This window comes from Mya arenaria, chromosome 5 (assembly GCF_026914265.1).
Source record: "Mya arenaria isolate MELC-2E11 chromosome 5, ASM2691426v1".
In the NCBI taxonomy this organism is placed as follows: domain Eukaryota; kingdom Metazoa; phylum Mollusca; class Bivalvia; order Myida; family Myidae; genus Mya; species Mya arenaria.
The window spans coordinates 60369706-60389822 of record NC_069126.1 but is presented as its reverse complement, the minus strand read 5'-3'; the positions used below and the strand labels follow the sequence as shown (position 1 = coordinate 60389822).

The following is a 20117-nucleotide window of genomic DNA, read 5'->3' as shown; positions in this document are numbered from 1 at the left end:
CACCTAACATTCTAATGGTTTCCTTTGCTGAAGGGCCTAATCTTAACTCTAACATACTGTTTGTGAAGTTCGTCCTTTGCTGAATCAGAAACGGAGGAAATAAAAAAAAGATGTTTGTACGTTTAATTAGTAAGAATATACACAGCTAGACGACTGTCAGGCGTCTGATGGTAAATAGGAATCTGCTTGAAAAATTAGTCGCTAAACTCAGGGCTTTATATGGGATGTAAATAGTGTAGATGTTTGAAAATGTTTCTAAGGGTTTAACTTATTTTTAATTTATGTACACATAAATGTTTTGTACGATGGGTTTATTTCTTAAGTGTCGAATCTTACAACGCTTGTCATTTTTTAAAAATTTATTAAAACATTTTTCCACCGCTGGATATTTTTCTCCTGCAAAACAAATTACATGAACAAACATACGAGGTCAATACGGCTAAAACTTTCTTTGATATTGATAATAATTATTATTATTATTATTATGACTATTATTATTATTATTATTATTATTATTATTATTATTATTATTATTATTATTATTATTAGTGTTATTTTTCCATCATCAGCATCATCATCATCGTCGTCATCGCCGTCGTCGTCGTCGTCATCATCATCATCATCATCATCATCATCATCATCATCATCATCATCATCATCACCATCAGCATAAGTATCATCATCATCATCATCAGCAGCAGCAGCAGCAGCAGCAGCAGCAGCAGCAGCAGCAGCAGCATTATCTATCAATATTCTTTTTTGTTATTGTTTTTATTTTTGTAGTAGTAGTAGTAGTAGTAGTAGTAGTAGTAGTAGTAGTAGTAGTAGTAGTAGTAGTAGTAGTAGTAGTAGTAGTAGTAGTAGTAGTATTATTAGAAGTATTAGTAGTAGTATTATTAGTATTATTATTATACATTAATAATTATTAATATTGTTGAAACTGACCGAAATGTGTAAGGCGTACTCTTGCGTCTGAAACGACCATATAAAATCACATCCCATCAAAACGGGCTGACCAAACACCCATGAAAGTGATATTTATTTCAGCAAAAAATATGCTTTCATTTTTCATTCACATTCTTTTTGCATTTTAGTTAACCAAATCTCAAATTACAATTTTCAAATTTGCATAGATTGAGAAAGACTAAATTTCAGAACTTGCGTCAGAAGAAACTAGTGCAAGAAAGAAACCACATCAAATCCTTATATTTTCAAACTTAGGGGGGTTTCTAGACCTTTACCTGTCAACGCTGTATTGCATTCTGCAACCATATAAAAACCATTTCGATGAAAACCATCAGGCGCATTTACAATTTATGCGCATTGACCACGCTAATATGAAATACCTTCAACAGAACTCATTTCCTTAACAAGATCGTATTCATATTGAAAATGGATTTCTGCCGATAATACGCTTCTAATTGCTAGTATGACATTACCAGGTATTGCTTGTTTTCTTTGGGGATAAAAGCACATTTCATGTCGGTTTCTTAAATACGCGATTACTCTAGTCAGTTTTCATGTTAATTATTGCGATTCAGTCATTGCTCGCCTAATCCATTAGCACAGGCGAGGCAGTAAAAAGCTCAGAGAGAACATTGAAAAGAAATAGAAAATGCTCTAACATCAGAAAGATAGTATCACTTTTATAAGATTTTTGCCTCGTTCTAAGAACTACTAATCAAGTTCAGAATGCTGCTTTTAATCACGCATTTACATTCGTACACTTTTGACAATCTATTATTTTTCCGATGTAATTTTCAAGTATTTCCCTTAATCATGCACTCATTTGGCAATTTCTTTGCTAATAAAACGTTTTCGTGGCTTTTAGTGTATCAAAATGAACTCAATTGAAAGTTTATCTAAACCCTTCTTATGTTGCCCATTGCTTCCTAAAATGCTTAGTTTCCGTTTAACAGTTGTATTGAATGTATACACGCTTATGTGTCTACCCTACCCCAGGACGGAGCAACGAACCTGCAATGTTATCACGCTGGAGTGGATTGGGACAAACACAGTGATCAAATCACAATTACGACCATATTGACGTCTCAGTGTTGTTTAAAACGAGAAATACACGTTCATATCTTCAGTGGTGTCAGAGAAGGTCAAAAGTGTTGAAAGCTTACACCTTGTAACAGCGAAATGTAAATTCTTGACAATGTTGCTGTAACCAGAAGCAAACTGAAGCTCTGGCGCCTTTTTAATCAAATGATGAAGGACTTTATGCGGTCTGTTTTCAAGTGATAAATGGAACTTTTTACAAACTGACGTCTGCCGACCTTGCTTGTCCTCACTAATGAAGTATGATGCACAATTAATTCACATCTACCGTTGGGCCAATTAGAGAATTGCATTTTTCAATTGATCACGTGGTTTCTTAAATGTCTGCAGATGAACATTTCGTTTCCGGCCTCAAGGTTGACCGAATTGACATATGTGTGCTTGATATATACTTCGATAATAACAATATACTATTTGTACATTATATAATAATTCCATAATATTCTGATCATTTTAAGGAGATTTAAATATTAAAGTATTATATTATTGGTTTGGGTTCGTTTTCTTCTTCTTCAAATTTAGAATGGAATGCATCTTCTTAAATTTGCATGAAAAGTATCAAAGTATTCTTCTTCTTCTTCTTCTTCTTCTTCTTCTTCTTCTTCTTCTTCTTCTTTTGTTGTTCTTCTTTTTTCGTATTTTTATCTCATGTTGTTGTTGTTGTTGTTGTTATTGTTATTGTTGTTGTTGTTGTTCTTCTTCTTCTTCTTCTTCTTCTTCTTCTTCTTCTTCTTCTTCTTCTTCTTCTTCTTCTGCTTCTTCTTCTTCTTCTTCTTCTTCTTTGCATGTAATTGTGAAGTTTACAAATATAAACTAGAATTATGAACTGAGCGCATATTTGAGACAATGGGCCATGATTACAAACAGCCTCTAGTCTTAGTTCAGACGAGCGCCTCCAAATTGCAAATCCTCATTTCATTGTAACTTCCCTTGTAGCAAAGAATTGATGGTGGTTTTTTTTGAATTATATTACAATTTAAATGTTTTACAATTACAATAAATTGAACAGGTGAAAGAAAGAAATTGAAAGATGATTTGTTGTACCTTTTTAAAAGTTTTCTTTTCTGAGTCTGAGTCTAGACTTGGATTTGAGACTGTTTCTTATCATGGGTCCAGAGTACATGTATGAACATTACACTTTTAATAGTGAATAAAATGTAACAGGTTTCAATTTGCATCATTACTGAGTAATCCTTTGATCGGATTGTTTAATATTATGATGTAAATGTTATGATATAAACTGAGTGTTTCTTTGACTACTGGACAGAGAAATGATGAACTTCTTCTTAGGAAAAAAATCACTATGTTTCAAAGCAGGTTCCGTCAAACATCTTTACATAATATGGATTTTGCCAGACGCATCTTTGAACACAATATTTACACACCAGATATTGTCGAATCGCTCGGCTATGTTTTAATGAAATGAAAGGTACATAAAATACAAGCATGTTTGTCTGTTAATCAAGAGCCCATTCAACAATCTAGTGAGATCTGTTAGATAGTTTCATCTCTATGAAATTCTCAACGTCATTGAATCTGTTTACGAATTCCGAAGATGTTTAAATTCTCCCTAACTAGTCACCACCCAACTGTCAATCAATTGATTGCTAAGCAACGTCTTGACCAATGAGAACACTCTATTCTGGGTTGCAGAAGATAGCGCGTGATTTTATTCTAGTTTGGAAAGACATAATTATCTTGCGGATTTGTGACAGCGTTGTGATCATTGCGGGTGTCCGAGGATTAATTATTAATGCCGGTGTTGATAATTGTCGCTATTTGATTTAATTCTTGATTTTGTCTTTATTACGAAATATATAAATGAATTGTGTAAGTATGATATATTGTTACTCCAAAATGTACTTATATTATAGTTGTGTTGAGTATATATATGGTATTATATCTTAGATAGCTTAGTTAGGAATAACAAAAAGTATGAAAAACAAACATTTATTTCATTTCTTCATTTTCCGTTCGACGGTCTGAACGAACGAATTTAAAGATATAATAAGCAATTCTTAAATTAGTAACGGATCTACATTACATATCAGGTGCGAATATCAATTTTAAAAAAGTACATCAAATACAGAACAGCTCTCTTGCTTTATTAGTACAGTTCTTAAAATAGAAACGGCTTGTCCATAAAAAGTTTCTGTTTCTATTTCTTGCATTAACTGCCGCGAAAAGGCATAGCTGGGTGTCAAAAATAACTGTAGATGACAGATGACGAGTACTTACAATATGCCTTGTCCGCGAATGGCGTGACCTTCTTATGGTTCGATATATAAATGAAAAAGTAGCATTCGTCGTACAACTCAAACTTGGGCGATTTCGTGTGTATGGAGCTTTTCGTTAAAACAATACAATTTGATCAATTGCTGAAGCGTTTTGGATTAAAACAGGACTGCAAAAATGATATAAATTGAGAATTTCAATTCAATAATGAAAGGATTTGCCTACGATGAAAACAATGAGTTGTCCGAGTAAGAACAACGGACATGTAGACGTATTCGCTCAATTCCTTCAGAATTGGAGAGCAGTAAAGTTTATTGAATCTAAGTGAAAAACTATTCCATAAGTATTGCGTACATGTAATTATGACAGTTCTGTATACTAATTTCAGTGTTTCAAGCTCGATTGATATCGGACCGTTTCTGTGCATGGACATGCCTACTCTGGCGATAGGTGAACAAGAGCCCACGCCAGCACACACTCGTCCAACCAACAAACCACCCGACACATCCGGTTCTTATAAACATCCAACCAACCCGTCAATCTACGAGGCAACCGACTCGCCAAGTTCTTATAAGCCTCAGAAGGACTGTCCGGCGTATAAACTTGACGACTCGTCTACAATATATCGGCAAACGGACACCGGACAAACGTACGAGTCGCCATCAGAACCCGAGAAAATCTTTAAAACCACGACGTCGAACGCAGCTACTTTCGATTCGCAAACGGTATTTTCAAAATACAAGCCTCAGCACACACCGGGCAAGGACGAAATACCACAGGTATGTCATATTACTGTACGTTTATGTGGTCACCTTTTGCGGTTTTTGTTTTTAAGCCTTTTTCAAGTGGTTTAGACCAAACGGATGATTCAGCAATGAAGTTGTTTGGAAGACAAATCGCCTTTTGCCTTTAATGATCTTAAGTAAAGCTACCCGCATTTTCTAGTGAATTTGAGACTTAAGGAACATATATATCACACACAGTTGCATTGCCGCCTCGAAGAGTAGCATTGTTTTTGCTATTAAACAAAAAGCCAAATGTATTTGGTTTTAGTAATGTTTGAAAGTTACATTGCAATGCTCCTCAGTTCTGAGATTGCCTAATGACTATATCTAAACGTTGACCGATGCGCGATATTTAGCTGTGTATGTATTTGAAATAAAAAGTCAGGTAACACTTTAACATCAAATATATTGATATGCGTTTAATTAAACATGTACAAATTCCATAACAAATAATTCAGAACTTCAATACCTTTTCCAATCTTCGAGGACTTCCTAAATTATAATATACACAATGCCCGAAAATTTTCCAAGTGCTATTTTCATGTCAATAATTTAAAGAAAACAATATGCAACAATTACCCAGAAATGCGCCAGTTGACACTAAATTTAGCTAATAAATTATTGGGGGAGAACCATAACCTGACATTACCATGTATAGGGACTTTCGGAACTCCATTTTTATCGAAAACAACCTCGGATGTATTTGGACGGTCATACTCAAAAAGTGATACGTTTAAGTCCGCTGCAAGTAGATCGCGTAGTAATTTTATTTAGCAGTTAAACTTTATGACTTAACTCTTGGGAATCTTAATTATGTTTGCAATTATACTATTCACTGGTAATCAATTTAAACTTAGATCAATAAATACAACTCTAAAACACTCCTGAAAAAAAAAAACATTTAATAAATGATATAAACATTACAAACTACTTAAACTGATGTATCGGCAAACATCCGAGGTTGTTTTCGATAAAAATGGCAGAGGAGCTCCGAATGGTATAGGGACTATGTTTTGGGAATGCAGTGAACGAAGCGCACACAAAATGGTGCACTAAAGTGCGTTAAATATTAAATCCTGGATCCACCCATAAATGCACGTCCGAATAAACAGCGGCACCCTTTACGTTTCTATAAAATCCAAATATATAACGAAATAAAGCATGTTTCAGTTATCGTCAAAATTATCATTTTTGTACATTGCACCAAAAAGCGCATGCGTCGTGGTCTACTGACGTCATGACTCGCACTAATTTAATTTATTATTGACGCTGAAGAGATCCTCGCAAAAATCCATTTTACAGTATTTAAATAGTTTTGTGATTCTGTTTTGTTCAATTAATTGTTTAACTGGATTTTGATTTGTTTTTTAAATTATCATCATTTATATAAAGCCACATCAAAATATTTAAATTGGCGCGTTGTTGGGCGTGAATCATCTAACATGGGAAGTGTAAACTCATATTTTCCAGCATTTGTCCTGTATGCGAGAAACTACGTTATTTGATTAAAACTTTTTTATTCTTATATTAGTCGCCTTGCTTTATTATTCATAAAGTTCATGTACACTATGCGTAGACTGTTTCCAAATGACACATTAAACACGCTGAAATTAATTATACTTTGTGAAGTTGTTTTAATCATAATGTTTAGCTGATACAATGTAAACGTGTAAAACTTATCAAAGAACACATTAATCAAAACAATAATAAATTTCATTAATAGCGTAACTATAAATTTTAAATGATTCTATTGTGGATTTGTCTGTAGTGTTGAATGTATGACACTAATACTTCGGAGCTTCGTTAACTATTAAAGGAGACGGTGTATCCTCCCTATAATTATGACGGCCCCTATTTTTTCGCATGTCCCCTATAGTTAAGGGAACACCCTGGATGTTTTTCGGCGCACGTGCCGTTTTTAAATTGGTCTATTAGAAGCTTGATATGAGTCAATTAAGCCTGAAATTCTCACTTCAAATTTGATTGCCGTTTTTATGTCTCTCATAATGGCAACATGGAAAAGGAAAATTGGCAAAATGGAAAAGCAATTCGGACCATTAGGAAAAGGGGACACTGCCTTGTCCCCAAATATTTTATCTGTACAATTATTAATGATTCTATCGAAATGAAGGTGGTCTGTTACATATTAAACTTCCATATAAATGTAAAGATTATTTTTTGGTTACAATTTCAAGTATCAATAAACATAATTCATTCAAAATATATCGACGGCATTATGGAAGGGCGTTTTTCTGATATCCTGTATAACGTCGAGTGCGGTGTGTAAACTTCGCGGTCTTGACGTATGCATGTTTAAACACCGAACGTGATTTGGTTGTGTACGTTTATTTAACGACGCCACCGTTCTTACAACCAGTGACAGTATTAGCCTTGATCAGTTATAAAAAGAAAAAAAACGCAGGTTTACCTGGTATGTCTTTCAGTAAGGAAGGCTGTATTTCATAATTGGATATTTAGAAAAAAGTTAATGGGCATATAAAATCGTGCTAGGTGCTTTGTTTCGTGATATTTAATTAAATGTTATTATGTTTACTGTTATATTGAGTACAGTCAAAATGTATAACTTTCTTAATCAAATAAACTATATATACATTCGATTGTAATTGTAGCAAGCAAATATAAAGGATCACTGCTGACCATCCCAAAATTACTTATATTTTAACAGGTTTCTCTACCTTCTGTACACGTGTTCTTAACTGAAAGGGTCAAAGCCGTAACCCTAATATATATCATTGGCACTCATAGTCGAAGCTTCTTAGATTCTTTTCTGCTCATAAGGCTCCCGTCGGGTCTAGGACTCATGCTCCTCGAAACTCCAAATTTGTGTCCGCTTTCCGGATACGCTGATAGTATTTTATTCACCTTTATTTATTATCAGGAACAACTTTATTGGAAGGATAAATATATAGACTAGGCATATAGTGCAAATAACGCGTTATACTTCCCAATTAAACACCTGTTTTACCAGACACTCTCAACACACTGCAACTCCTTATACCAGCCATTGTAACTATCTCGTGTGTAGCTTTTTTATGAGATTCATACTAATGGCTATAAATAGCGACAAGTAAGCATTATTGCAAATAGCTAAAAAGCCATGAAAATCACGACTCAAACACTCACCATCGGTGGCATGTCCTCTATGTATTGTTCTTATATGCTGTTTTGTCCGAGTACTCTATCGCATACATGCACATTTTTTCGTGTCGCCCAAATCTTCAGGTCGCACAGTCTTGAAACTACAGCGACCGTAGCGGTAACATACAGAAGAAAGCTTAGGCGTGTTTGCTATTTTGACTCGTCTTCTTGATAGATTGAATGACAAATATTACCATTAACTTAAAATATAATTTTATCAGTATGCTACTGTCAAGTGGCAAGTTCCGGTTGTTTTCAAAAAATGAAGAAACCTCTTTTTTGCTGATCTCTGTTTTATATCTTTACAAGTTATTTTTTAATCTAACCCATAGGTATGGAATGGCATTTGGATGTCGCTACAGCCAATATTGATTTGGTCCAAATTATGTAGATTTTCCAAAATATACTAGTCTATGGAATCTTCCTATCCACTAAATTCCATTCCATTGCTTTATCTAAATAATTCATCCGACCAAAAATGTCTAAGTTCGATAGTTGCCTTATTTCCCCTATTTTTTACTGTTTGCAATCTTCATTTAGACTAACCCTCCGAAAGAAACACCTACTCCTCCAAAAGTGAGCTCGAAAGAGATACGCAGCTACAAGGACTCGACCGGAAAAGGTCTCCTTCAGGAGTCAGAAGAACTCTTTCAGGATCTCAGTCAGATGCAGGAGACCTGGCTAGCAGGAGGTATGTGTTTCCCGTTTGTTCTTGGCCTACTGGTGGTAGTTTATCGTCTGTTCATTTGTTTGTCTGTACGTTGGTCCTAAAGCTTATTTACAAGATCGAGGCTATGAAGTTATATGAGTCGTTTGATAGTTATTTGTAAGCATGAGGTGGATGTTTGTCTACGCGCTGTTATCTTTTTACTTATTATCATTTGGAGCCTGCTCTGCTTGTTAGGTGTTTTGCCACTTTGATTAGGCAGACACAGTATTCCCAGTAATTGTTTGTATATGATATATTGCTATGCTTCCAGCTTGTTTTTCAATGCTTTGTTTGCGCTTGGTAGTTGTGGTGTGAAGGCGCAGGCTTTCTTTTTGTGTCTGTGTTACCAACTGCCTTGCTTGTCATCGCAAATTTAGCTAGTCATTTTTATCTCTTCACGCTAGTAACCACTATTCGTCTACAAATCTGTTATCGTTGTTCATTTCCGTATGTAGGTTTTTGATGTGCATAAGGAAATTAGTCATTACCTGTATAAGTTGAACCGCTGAATGTGTGCTCATATAATTGTCTGCATATTGTAAGCAATGCACATGCAGAAGGTTTTGCCGATGGGTGTGCATTTAACGGTAAACATCATCTTTCAAATGCAATCCATATTTTTTTTTAATGTACATGTGTTTTGTGTTGTTTGTTGTTCCAGTTGTTTATTTTTATATTAGTTAACATTGCGACATGTAACCATTTGTTTGCAGCAGTTTAATAAAGGCAAAATCAAATTGTTTGTTCTACAGATTTCGGCGAGTGCTAGAGCAGTAAAAATGAAACACATTGTCCATTTCTTTTTAAAAAGAGGGGTGAGCGAAGACGAAACCTTTCCTTTAATGGGACTTATTCTTAAAATGATAATCCTGAACAACTGAAACAAGTTCACCCGTGTGAGTGTAGATTAATGGAAATCACCAATGAACTATTCATTTTGTATACTTGTTTCATCCATAAAGATATTGTCACAGCCGTTATAATATAAGATGTTTGTGAATGACTTTGTGCTGCTTGACTGATGGATCTTTGAATTGTTATTTATTATAGCGTTTCGGGACAAGTTTGAGGTTATGGTCATATTAACGAACATTTAACCCCCAGTAGACTTGTGTTCCAGTTACTCGAGTCTCAATAACCCTTCCGAGACGGTTACCCCATCATTTATCTGTAAAGCTATTTTTGATGCGTGTGTGGTCTGTTTATGGTGTGTTGACGTATGTTTGTGGTGAATGTACGCTTTTGTTTCTCGTTCAGTGATGTTTGGCTCTTACAGTGTGCGTCTAAACATGTTGTTCCATGTTTCTGGTTTGTAATTGTTTTAGTTCGATGTCTTTGGCGTTTACCCTGTGCCATTAAACGGAGTTTATGTTTCCTAAAGTTAATGCATACTTTGATAGGGTTTACCATTTACGTTTTAACTTTTTTGGGATAAGAGTGAGGTTGTGCTCATAAACTGGTTTAAATCTCAAGTAAATTTACATTTTACTGACCGTTCCAATGCGGTACCTTACAGTCCCTTATAAACACACCTAGTTTTTTTATATAGTATTTATGCACTGTTTTGTTTGTGGAGTTTTGTGCTGTTGTTCCATGTTTCTTGTTTGTGATTTTTTGTTTTTGCGTTCTATGTCTTCAGCGTTCTCCCTGTGCCATTAAACGTGGTCTTTGTTTAAACTTTTGGCTTCTGAGCTTGTTTCTGTAGCTTTTCCTATAAGTATTTATATATTATTACTTTACTTCTTGGCTCAACCCTGTAGTTGTCATTGTATTAATCATGAAAGAAGCTTTTTTGACTTTGCTTTTTAAGGTTAAAAAGAAGTGGTCGCATTATTATTATTATTATTCTTTCGTTTTCTGAAAAATAGGTGAGATGAGTCCGTAGAACGAATCATCAATTTATATGGCCTTACTTTTCTAAAGTTGAAATGGAAAGGTTTGCTTGACAAATAGAAACAAATAGCGTCTTTCTTTTGACAAAACAATGAAACTTATGGCGTGTGCAGTCGTTGACGAATTATTTCTTAATACGATAGAGTTTACACTACAAAACATACCTCTCTAAATATTTAGACGTCTGTCAAAATGTGGCTAAAATTCCTGCCATAGCTCAAATCGGCAAGTCGCAATCTTGTTCTAGGATTAAGGCGCGTTAATGAAATTCTAATCAGAGTCAATTATTGCTGCCCAAGATCCTGTGATCGGCTTAAAGTCGCGTGCGCTCGAGGATTTGCTTCTCGGCCACCGAGGAACGCCGAATGAATGCTTGAAATTGATGCACCATTACATAATCATTTTATATTTCTTTGATGTCGGTGAAACTTAATCCAATTAAAAGACATTCAAGAAATCCCCGTGTCAACTCTGTGTCATCGCATAGTTTTATAGTTAGAATGTTTGATATTTTTGATGTGGTGAAGTTGTTATTTATAATATGTTTTCAAATGTATGCTTTTAATACATGCTTGTAGTGCCATATGCTTATACATGTCTATGCTTACGTACGGCTTCTCTATTTTGCAATTTCATGGGCATTGATAAGATATTGTTTAGTTTCCAATCAATACTTAATATAGAATGGATATAATATATCTTGCATTTTAATAATTAATTCAAATAGTAACAGTTGTTATAAAATACAAATGTTATAACATAAGCAATACAATGACCTGCACGTGCCTTAACTTGTACGGATACCTGAAAGACAAGTCGGCACGGATGTTTTTCTCTGTAAATTGAATGATTGTTAAAAATTTGACATCCCATCGCCCTTGATTGTCATTTAATTCTTACAGACAAAAAGTCCCATGGCTGATCCTCATTTACTTGTGATTAATTTCTAACTGCTAACTGTTAACCGCGGATTATCTTCGCGTATCCATAAATAAATGACTAAGTTGCAAAGTTGAATCTCATACCAAATAGATAAATACTGGACTATATCTACTTTCGCTACTTTCTCACAACTCGACGTGATAAAACGGGATTTAATGTCTTAAAATTTTAGGTTTTCTAGCAACGGATGTGAACCTAAAACTTTTGGTGTATGATATTGCTATTTGTGTGATGCTGGTAAATATGACATTATACACATAAGCATAACAAGCGGTATTTGATGGGCAGAGTCCATTTAGTAAGCGTCGCACCCTTCTTCAGTTAGGATCGCACCTGGATGTGGTCAAAAATGATAAGTTGTGTTTAATAATGACAACACATTGAGCAACATTTTAACGATTATTAAGGGCGGAGCGAGCGAGTGGGGCCTTTTTAGCCATTGCAGTTTCACACATTATTTTTAACTGACTATTATATCGTGTTTTATGGAGGCAGGAGACATACATTTGACGTTATGTATGTTATTGGTCTAATATTAGTTAAGACACATTTAAAAGGTAGATTATAATCATGATTAATTAAAGAATAAAAAAATAATAAGATTCCAAATTAGTTTTAAAAGATAGATTTAATGTGAAAATATATCATTAGCAAAATTATATTATATACCAATTTACTATAATCAAAATTAACAGCATAATTAGACATATCCCATAACTTCGTAATTGAAACTTTTAAATGTATATGTTTAGGCGCTAAATTTTTTTTTAGAAAGGAAGTAATGCCAACGTCTGTTTGATGACAGCATGTTTACGGCAAAACGAATGACGTGGATAGAAACAGAAACACGATATAGACAATACATATAAACATAAAAGTATTATGGATCACATGTGATACAAGAGGCTATTAGATTAATTTGTTTGTGTTTAACAATTTACAAACCCTCATATTCACTGACGTTTTCTTAACTTTAATATTAAACTTCCCTCTCCTAATGAATTAATTCACCCTTGGTGAAAGTGTTGCTATTTCTGACCTGAAATGACACTTAAAATTATCAAACAAGGCATTCCTATTTATTTGCCCTTCGTATCTCACGGCTCATTGCTTGACCTTAAAGGGAACCCTTTCGCTTGATTAACCCGACATCAAGAAATGGCCCCTTCCGAGTTTTAACAATATGGTTGTTACTATTATAACACGAGGGATGGACGCGATAAGGATCTATGTGACATTGAATAAAGACGCAGATAAAATCTTCTTGATTTAACCTCTCATTTTGCAAGCAGCTATGGAACTGAGAAACATAGCGGAGCACGTGTTGTTTTTATGGTGAATCCAATTTAACTTTTATTACTGCCTTGCATACTTGAACACCACTGGACAGCGAGGAAGTCTGTAATTAGCCTGTCAACAGCAGTCCTTTGTCTAGTGGTCAATGTAAATGAAGTGGTCAATATTGTAGTGGACACATTTGTGCAGTTTTGGTAGTTTTCTTAGTTTTGATTATAATTCCAACTTCTCATCACACGCCGTTTAGTACAATTTATGAACTAAAAAAACAGCATTTTAATAAAAATGAACCATTTGCCAATTAACATCTATGATGACTGTTTTATTTATTAGTCCCTTTTTATTAGTCATTTTTAGAAAATACGAAGTAACTACATAGGTTTATTATACATTTAGTATAACATTCAAATAACAAATAGAAATGTCTTGCAATAAATGGTGTATTTCATTAACCAATCTCATAAAAATCAATGTCTATCGTTTATGATGACAAATCAATGCATAAATCATATCAAGAGATATAGGATCTGCCACGAGTCGTCATATTATACACAATTTAATTCAACGAGTTCAGAAAATATGTTAGTAAGCGAGCCTTTGGGGAGCTGACTAACATATTTCCCGGGTGAGTTGAATAAATTTGTTTATTATATATACCCATCATAAATCCACTCGCAATACATATCGGTATACGGTAGTCCGTATTCCACTCCAGTGCAATACGGCCGTATTCCACTCTTGTGACGTCACGTCATAACAAGTGTCGTTGCGCGATGTTAAAGTGACGTCATAAAACAAAATAGTGCGTAGTTAAAATGACATTTATTATGCAAACATGTGGCTTTTAAGTGATCATACCAGTAATGTATATGATGAAAGGGTTATTAGTACTGCGTTTTGATCCGGAATGTAGTATTTGACTCTCGTGGATTTTTGCAGATTTTGATTTTACTCGGCTTGCGCCTCGTGAAATCCGAATCTGCAAAAATCCACTCGCGTCGAATACAACCTTCCGGATCAAAACGCAGTACTAATAACCCTGTTGTATTCTATGACGACGAGTGTCAGGTTCTTTATATCGCTTGCTTTTGAAGTAAAAAATAGCAAAACGACCTATCTGTTCCACCTGCATTAGTCATGAGCCGAATTATTAGGCGAATACCACAAAGCAATGCCATTTCCCGCGCTACTTGCATTGTAGAAATGAGGTACCCGTAATAATTTAAAACCAGAGACACATCCGATCGTTTTTATTTTATAAATAAGAACCATGTATACTAAGATGATATCAAATAAGAGTTAAAACAAAAAACACTATACCTTTATCGAATACTGCTTTCTTTTAAATTGTGCCGTCATCCAGTAACATGACATCATATGTCTTGGTATGGTCATGACGTCATTTTCAGTTTCAACACTTTAAGTTACGACCGCCTTAAAAATGTTTTTTTTTTAAGAAATCAATACGAAATAGCACGCTTTCCTCTAAAGAAAATGTACTACTGTGTTTATATAAAACTTCATCATTAATACGAAATGAGAACTAAACGTTTGACTCGCTAGAATATTGCCAATTAAGCAGGGTTTTTTTCCAATTGATTTGTTTACAACCATGCGGAGTGATCTATTTTCTGACCAATAGAAAAGAGCACCATTATATTGCACATTCGTAATACAGAAAAAATACGTGATGGTTATATTAAACCACAAAGAAGGTATAGCTTGTGCTAAAAACGGTTCTCAACAATTTAATTACAAACTAATTTAAACATCCTACGAATGCAAGAAATATTTAAAATATAATAAATGCTCGTATACCAAACATTTATTTCGAGTATAGTACAACTTTGTCTTCCGAACATTTGTAAACAAATGTACGTGGCATGGACCAGTTTGTAAACGAAGCTTTGGATAAAACATATATATCTTTCGTTCTCGACTCATTTACGGGACTTTCTGACAATTTACTACGTGCGGGCAATTTGTCGTCGATTGAATTCAATCACTGAGCCTTAAATTGTCAGTCCTTGGCCCATCATTTTGTTCCACACTAACTACCTCGTAAAATAAAGTGCTGCGATATAATGGAGGCTGTGACATCTTGCCGTCTCCATCCTGTTAAAGGGGCAGTCAGTTTCGCTTGTACATAAAACAATGAATACTATCAGGGTGTCAACTGTACACTACTAAAGCTACGGCATGAATATGAGAACATGTTACTATCACTTTGTACGTGCTTTTTTATACGCTTTAAACTTACGGGAAAATCGAATGATAGAAATACATAAAAGATTGTAAGCAAAAGGTTCTAATTGAAACTAAATAAAGAACCAGATAGGATATGTTCGCTTCACCACCCAACGCGTGTATCGTACGAGGCGCGGAAGCGAAACTGCTCTAAATTACATTAAATAATGAATCAGATATAACCTTTTCGCTTTAACTCTCGAGTTGCGCGCCTAAGAAAGAGTGGAAGCGAAAATGTACTAAATGAAATCAAATAAAGAAGCAGATACAATATTTTCGCTTCATCCCTCGATTCAAGTACCTAAGAACGGGCGGAAGCGAAAATGTTCTTAATGACATATAAATAAAGAAGCAGATATAATCTTTTCACTTCATCCCTCGAGTCGTGTACATTAGAAAGGGTGGAAGCGAAAAGCTTCTAAGTTCATTAAAGAAAGAAGCAGTTCTTTTCGCGTACTCCACTCGAGTCGTTATCTACCGAAGGTAAAGGCGAAAATATTTTAAGTGTCACTATATGCTGACTGATTTCAATACATTTGAAAAAATGTTTCTGAGAAAAGCTATATTACATGAGTTAGGAGATAAAACCTTTTCGCTTTAACCCTCGAACTGTGTAACTAAGGAAGATGTATGCGAAAAGGTTTTAAATAACGTTCATAAAGAAGCAGAAAAATGCATTTTCGGTTTACCCATCGACTCATGTACCTAAGAAATGGTGAAAGCGAAAATGTTTTAAATGACGTAAGTATAGAAGCGCAAAGTATATCAGGAAAGGGTGGAAGCTAGAAGGTTCTTAGTTCAGTAAATAAAATAGTAGATAGAATCCACTCGAGTCGTGTACCTACCGGAGGTTAAAGCGAAAATATTCGTGATGATAAGTGTCATTATATTAGGACTAATATTTACAAATTTCGACATATATTAAAAAATACTTCTGTGAAAAGCTATATATCATGAGATATTTAAAAGCAAAATGGCCGATCCCTCTAATTGTGTACCTAAGGAAGACGGAAGCGGAAAGGTTTTAATTGACATAAACAAAATCAGATAAAACATTTTCGCTTCACCCCTCGAGTCATGTACCTAAGAAATGGTGGAAGCGAAAATGTTTTAAATGACGTCAGTATAGAAGCGCAAAGTATATTATAGTTTTTCGCTTCACCCCTCGAGTCATGTACCTAAGAAATGGTGGAAGCGAAAATGTTTTAAATGACGTCAGTATAGAAGCGCAAAGTATATTATAGTTTTTCGCTTCACCCCTCGAGTCATGTACCTAAGAAATGGTGGAAGCGAAAATGTTTTAAATGACGTCAGTATAGAAGCGCAAAGTATATTATAGTTTTTCGCTTCACCCCTCGAGTCATGTACCTAAGAAATGGTGGAAGCGAAAATGTTTTAAATGACGTCAGTATGGAAGCGCAAAGTATATTATAGTTTTTCGCTTCACCCCTCGAGTCATGTACCTAAGAAATGGTGGAAGCGAAAATGTTTTAAATGACGTCAGTATGGAAGCGCAAAGTATATTATAGTTTTTCGCTTCACCCCTCGAGTCATGTACCTAAGAAATGGTGGAAGCGAAAATGTTTTAAATGACGTTAGTATAGAAGCGCAAAGTATATTATAGTTTTTCGCTTCACCCCTCGAGTCATGTACCTAAGAAATGGTGGAAGCGAAAATGTTGTAAATGGCGTCAGTATAGAAGCGCAAAGTATATTATAGTTTTTCGCTTCACTCCTCGAGTCATGTACCTAAGAAATGGTGGAAGCGAAAATGTTTTAAATGACGTTAGTATAGAAGCGCAAAGTATATTATAGTTTTTCGCTTCACCCCTCGAGTCATGTACCTAAGAAATGGTGGAAGCGAAAATGTTTTAAATGACGTTAGTATAGAAGCGCAAAGTATATTATAGTTTTTCGCTTCACCCCTCGAGTCATGTACCTAAGAAATGGTGGAAGCGAAAATGTTTTAAATGGCGTTAGTATAGAAGCGCAAAGTATATTATAATTTTTTCACTACATCCATCGAGTCGTGTACCCCTTTAAAACAGTAATTGTTACAACCACTATAACTCAACTGCTGTTTTAACGGCGTCACGTGACCCTTATGAGGAATGGTTCTTGGTTTCGGGTTCAGTCTTTGTTTCTTTGATTTAGCTAATCGTATGCGGTGTCATCACTTGAAACCTCTCTTTCAAACATACTTGATCACAAATTCTTCTGAACAAATACACACTTGGGTTTAAAGTCACGCTTCTATGAGAAATGGCTTAGTTTTATTGAAGAAAGCAAAATAAGATTTATTATGATGTTACAGATTGGGCACTTTTTGAAACTCTTAAATTTATATATTGTTTTAAACTATGAGAATAACATGAAAACATTACAGATATTTTGCTAATTGGATGAAAACTAAATGTAGCGTGAAACCCAGATGCTACGATTGGAACAGGTTATAAGTTCGGTCACAATTTTCTCACATATTATGAGGGAAGGGTTTCGACGATGCTGTGATATTATGCGTATTTTGCTTTGTATATAGATCATGTAATGTTCAGCTATTCGGAGTGATAGTTCTTAAAATATATTGAAATTTGTAAATATCAGTCATCGTGCAATGCCACAGCGCTCAAGATAACGGTAAAATATATTGAATTAGTAATTAAATTTCAAAGTAGAACAATTTGAAGTCGTAATTGTAAGATGTGAGCAAAATGCTCGAAATAGAAAAAACAACAACGTGACTACAAGATAACAAACACGTTTTTAGTGATGGATTCTGCTATATTTCATACCAGCCATCTGTTACTTTACATCTGGTTTACAACCTTGACTTTGTAACAGACCCTCATTAACACGCACCTGGACTCTTACTTGCTTTCGAAACGTTATATTAGCGGAACGAACACGCCTACTGATTAAATATATTTAAAAGGCTTAACTGCAACGCCTACTATTTATACTTAACTGTTTGCAAAATTGCAAACTTTTTTTAATTTTTGTTTCATCATTCCGTTGCAATCAGACAGTGCGCACGTGTGATTGCAACACGAGGGGTAAAGGCGAAAGGGTTCTATCTTCTTCTTTATTTTATGTCACTTAGAACCTTTTTGCATTCACCCCTCGAACTGTGCATACACGTAAATGCAAACGCCAATTTCTTTTTACATAAAAGCGTTTTTTTTCATGTAAGTGTCGATTTTACTAGATTCAACTGGAATATTATATTATTTACATAACAAAAAAGATAATTGCACTTTTAAAAGTTTACAGTGTCTCATATCAGACTAACACCAAAATGTATTAAATATTTCATATTTATCATCCCTATCCTATTATTCGTGAAAAATGTTCGCCAATGATCTATAAATAAAATAAACACGTTCCGCCTCGCTATTAGAAGCATGGACGTCATTTTATCGCTGATAAATGTGCACCTAGCATGGGAACGCGTCTTTGGCGAAGTACAAACCCACAACATCATTATCACGACACAGATATAGTTTCAGAATAATCTGTCAAAAATGTCAGCGTCCATAATATGTCTCTGCGAAAAACATACAATAATCACCACATGATTGGCAGTTTGAAATTAATTTGTTTCACGAAGCAACCAGACCGATCTTCAGGATTGTTTTTTCTCTTTCTTATTTCAGCCATTTAATCTCTTCAGTCAAATGAAAAAAAAATCTTGGAATAAACAATATTGAAATATGGCCCTATGCATTACAAAGATGGACACAATTTGATAAGAAACAAGGTATCTGGCGGATCCGCTGCTCATTTTTGCGTTTTGAAATGCATTTTTTCTTCAAGAAAATTGCCTTAATCGAAAATTGCGTTTCTGTTTTATCATAGTAGTGCTAGTAGGTTTGTGTCTCTAGTTCATTGTCATTTGTGCAATTGTCTCTCAACGTTTATTTTGATGGTGGTAGTCTTCTGCGTCTATTAGAATCAATATGATCATATATGGTTTGCATTGTGTTGTTAAATGCTGTTGTTTTAAAAATAAAATGCTAGCTATTGAACCATTGAATGTTGTTTCTTATTTTCCATGGCTAATGCTTTACTATCAGTTCAACGTTCATCAATGCTTATTTTGTAATGTGCTATAAAAGAAAACAAAAACAATGTAGATCTACTTTCAATAAGTTAGTGTAGGTAACACGGAGATACACATTTCAATTTTAGTAAATCCATATTCAAAAGTGAAACAAGAGCAAAAATCTGCAAAGCCGTGTTGTAAGCCGAGTCAACCCCACAAACAAATTGGACCAAAGTATCCATTTATAGAACAGGGAATCCCTAGCAACAGTTGCCAGAGAAGCGAGAACGCAAATTCACCTTCCGGAAATTCCATGACTAGCTCAAACTCAGGACGAGACTGCCCGTCGCCTAGCAACAAAAAGGAATGCTCAATGCCACAGATTGAACACCATCACAGACCCCCGATGGATCCTGCGTTTAACAATCACGATACCAGGTAACTCAATTTGCATAATATATTTTAGAACTTTCTGCAGGTTCGTTGAAAAACAGCTGTATACTCATATCATAGTGAACATGCAGTTGTTTAACAATTTTTATTACAAGAAAATGCTTCTCATGTTTCACAAATTGTTAAAACGTATTTTATAAAACTAAAAAGTTTATAACATGTATATACCTTAACACTTGATTTTTGTCAGTTAAAGCATCTCTTTGCGAACTGTCTAACTGGTTTTAATGCACATTTTATAGATTACAACAGCCCTTTGATAGCGCTCGTCAATGCCCGAACAGTGATATACA

The 20117-nt window shown here is 34.7% G+C and overlaps 1 protein-coding gene across 1 annotated transcript in view; it reads left to right on the top strand.

Moving 5' to 3' along the window:
* Window positions 1-3801: 3801 nt before the first annotated feature.
* LOC128235324 (ETS translocation variant 1-like) overlaps window positions 3802-20117 on the top strand; it is a 29796-nt gene continuing 13480 nt past the window's right edge. The window contains exons 1-5 of the mRNA XM_052950138.1: window positions 3802-3894; window positions 4688-5078; window positions 8784-8934; window positions 19518-19809; window positions 20067-20117. The exon at window positions 20067-20117 is cut by the window's right edge and continues 191 nt beyond it. Coding sequence (XP_052806098.1) covers window positions 4725-5078; window positions 8784-8934; window positions 19518-19809; window positions 20067-20117 — 848 coding nt within the window. The 5' untranslated portion in view covers window positions 3802-3894; window positions 4688-4724. The remainder of the gene's footprint in view (window positions 3895-4687; window positions 5079-8783; window positions 8935-19517; window positions 19810-20066) is intronic.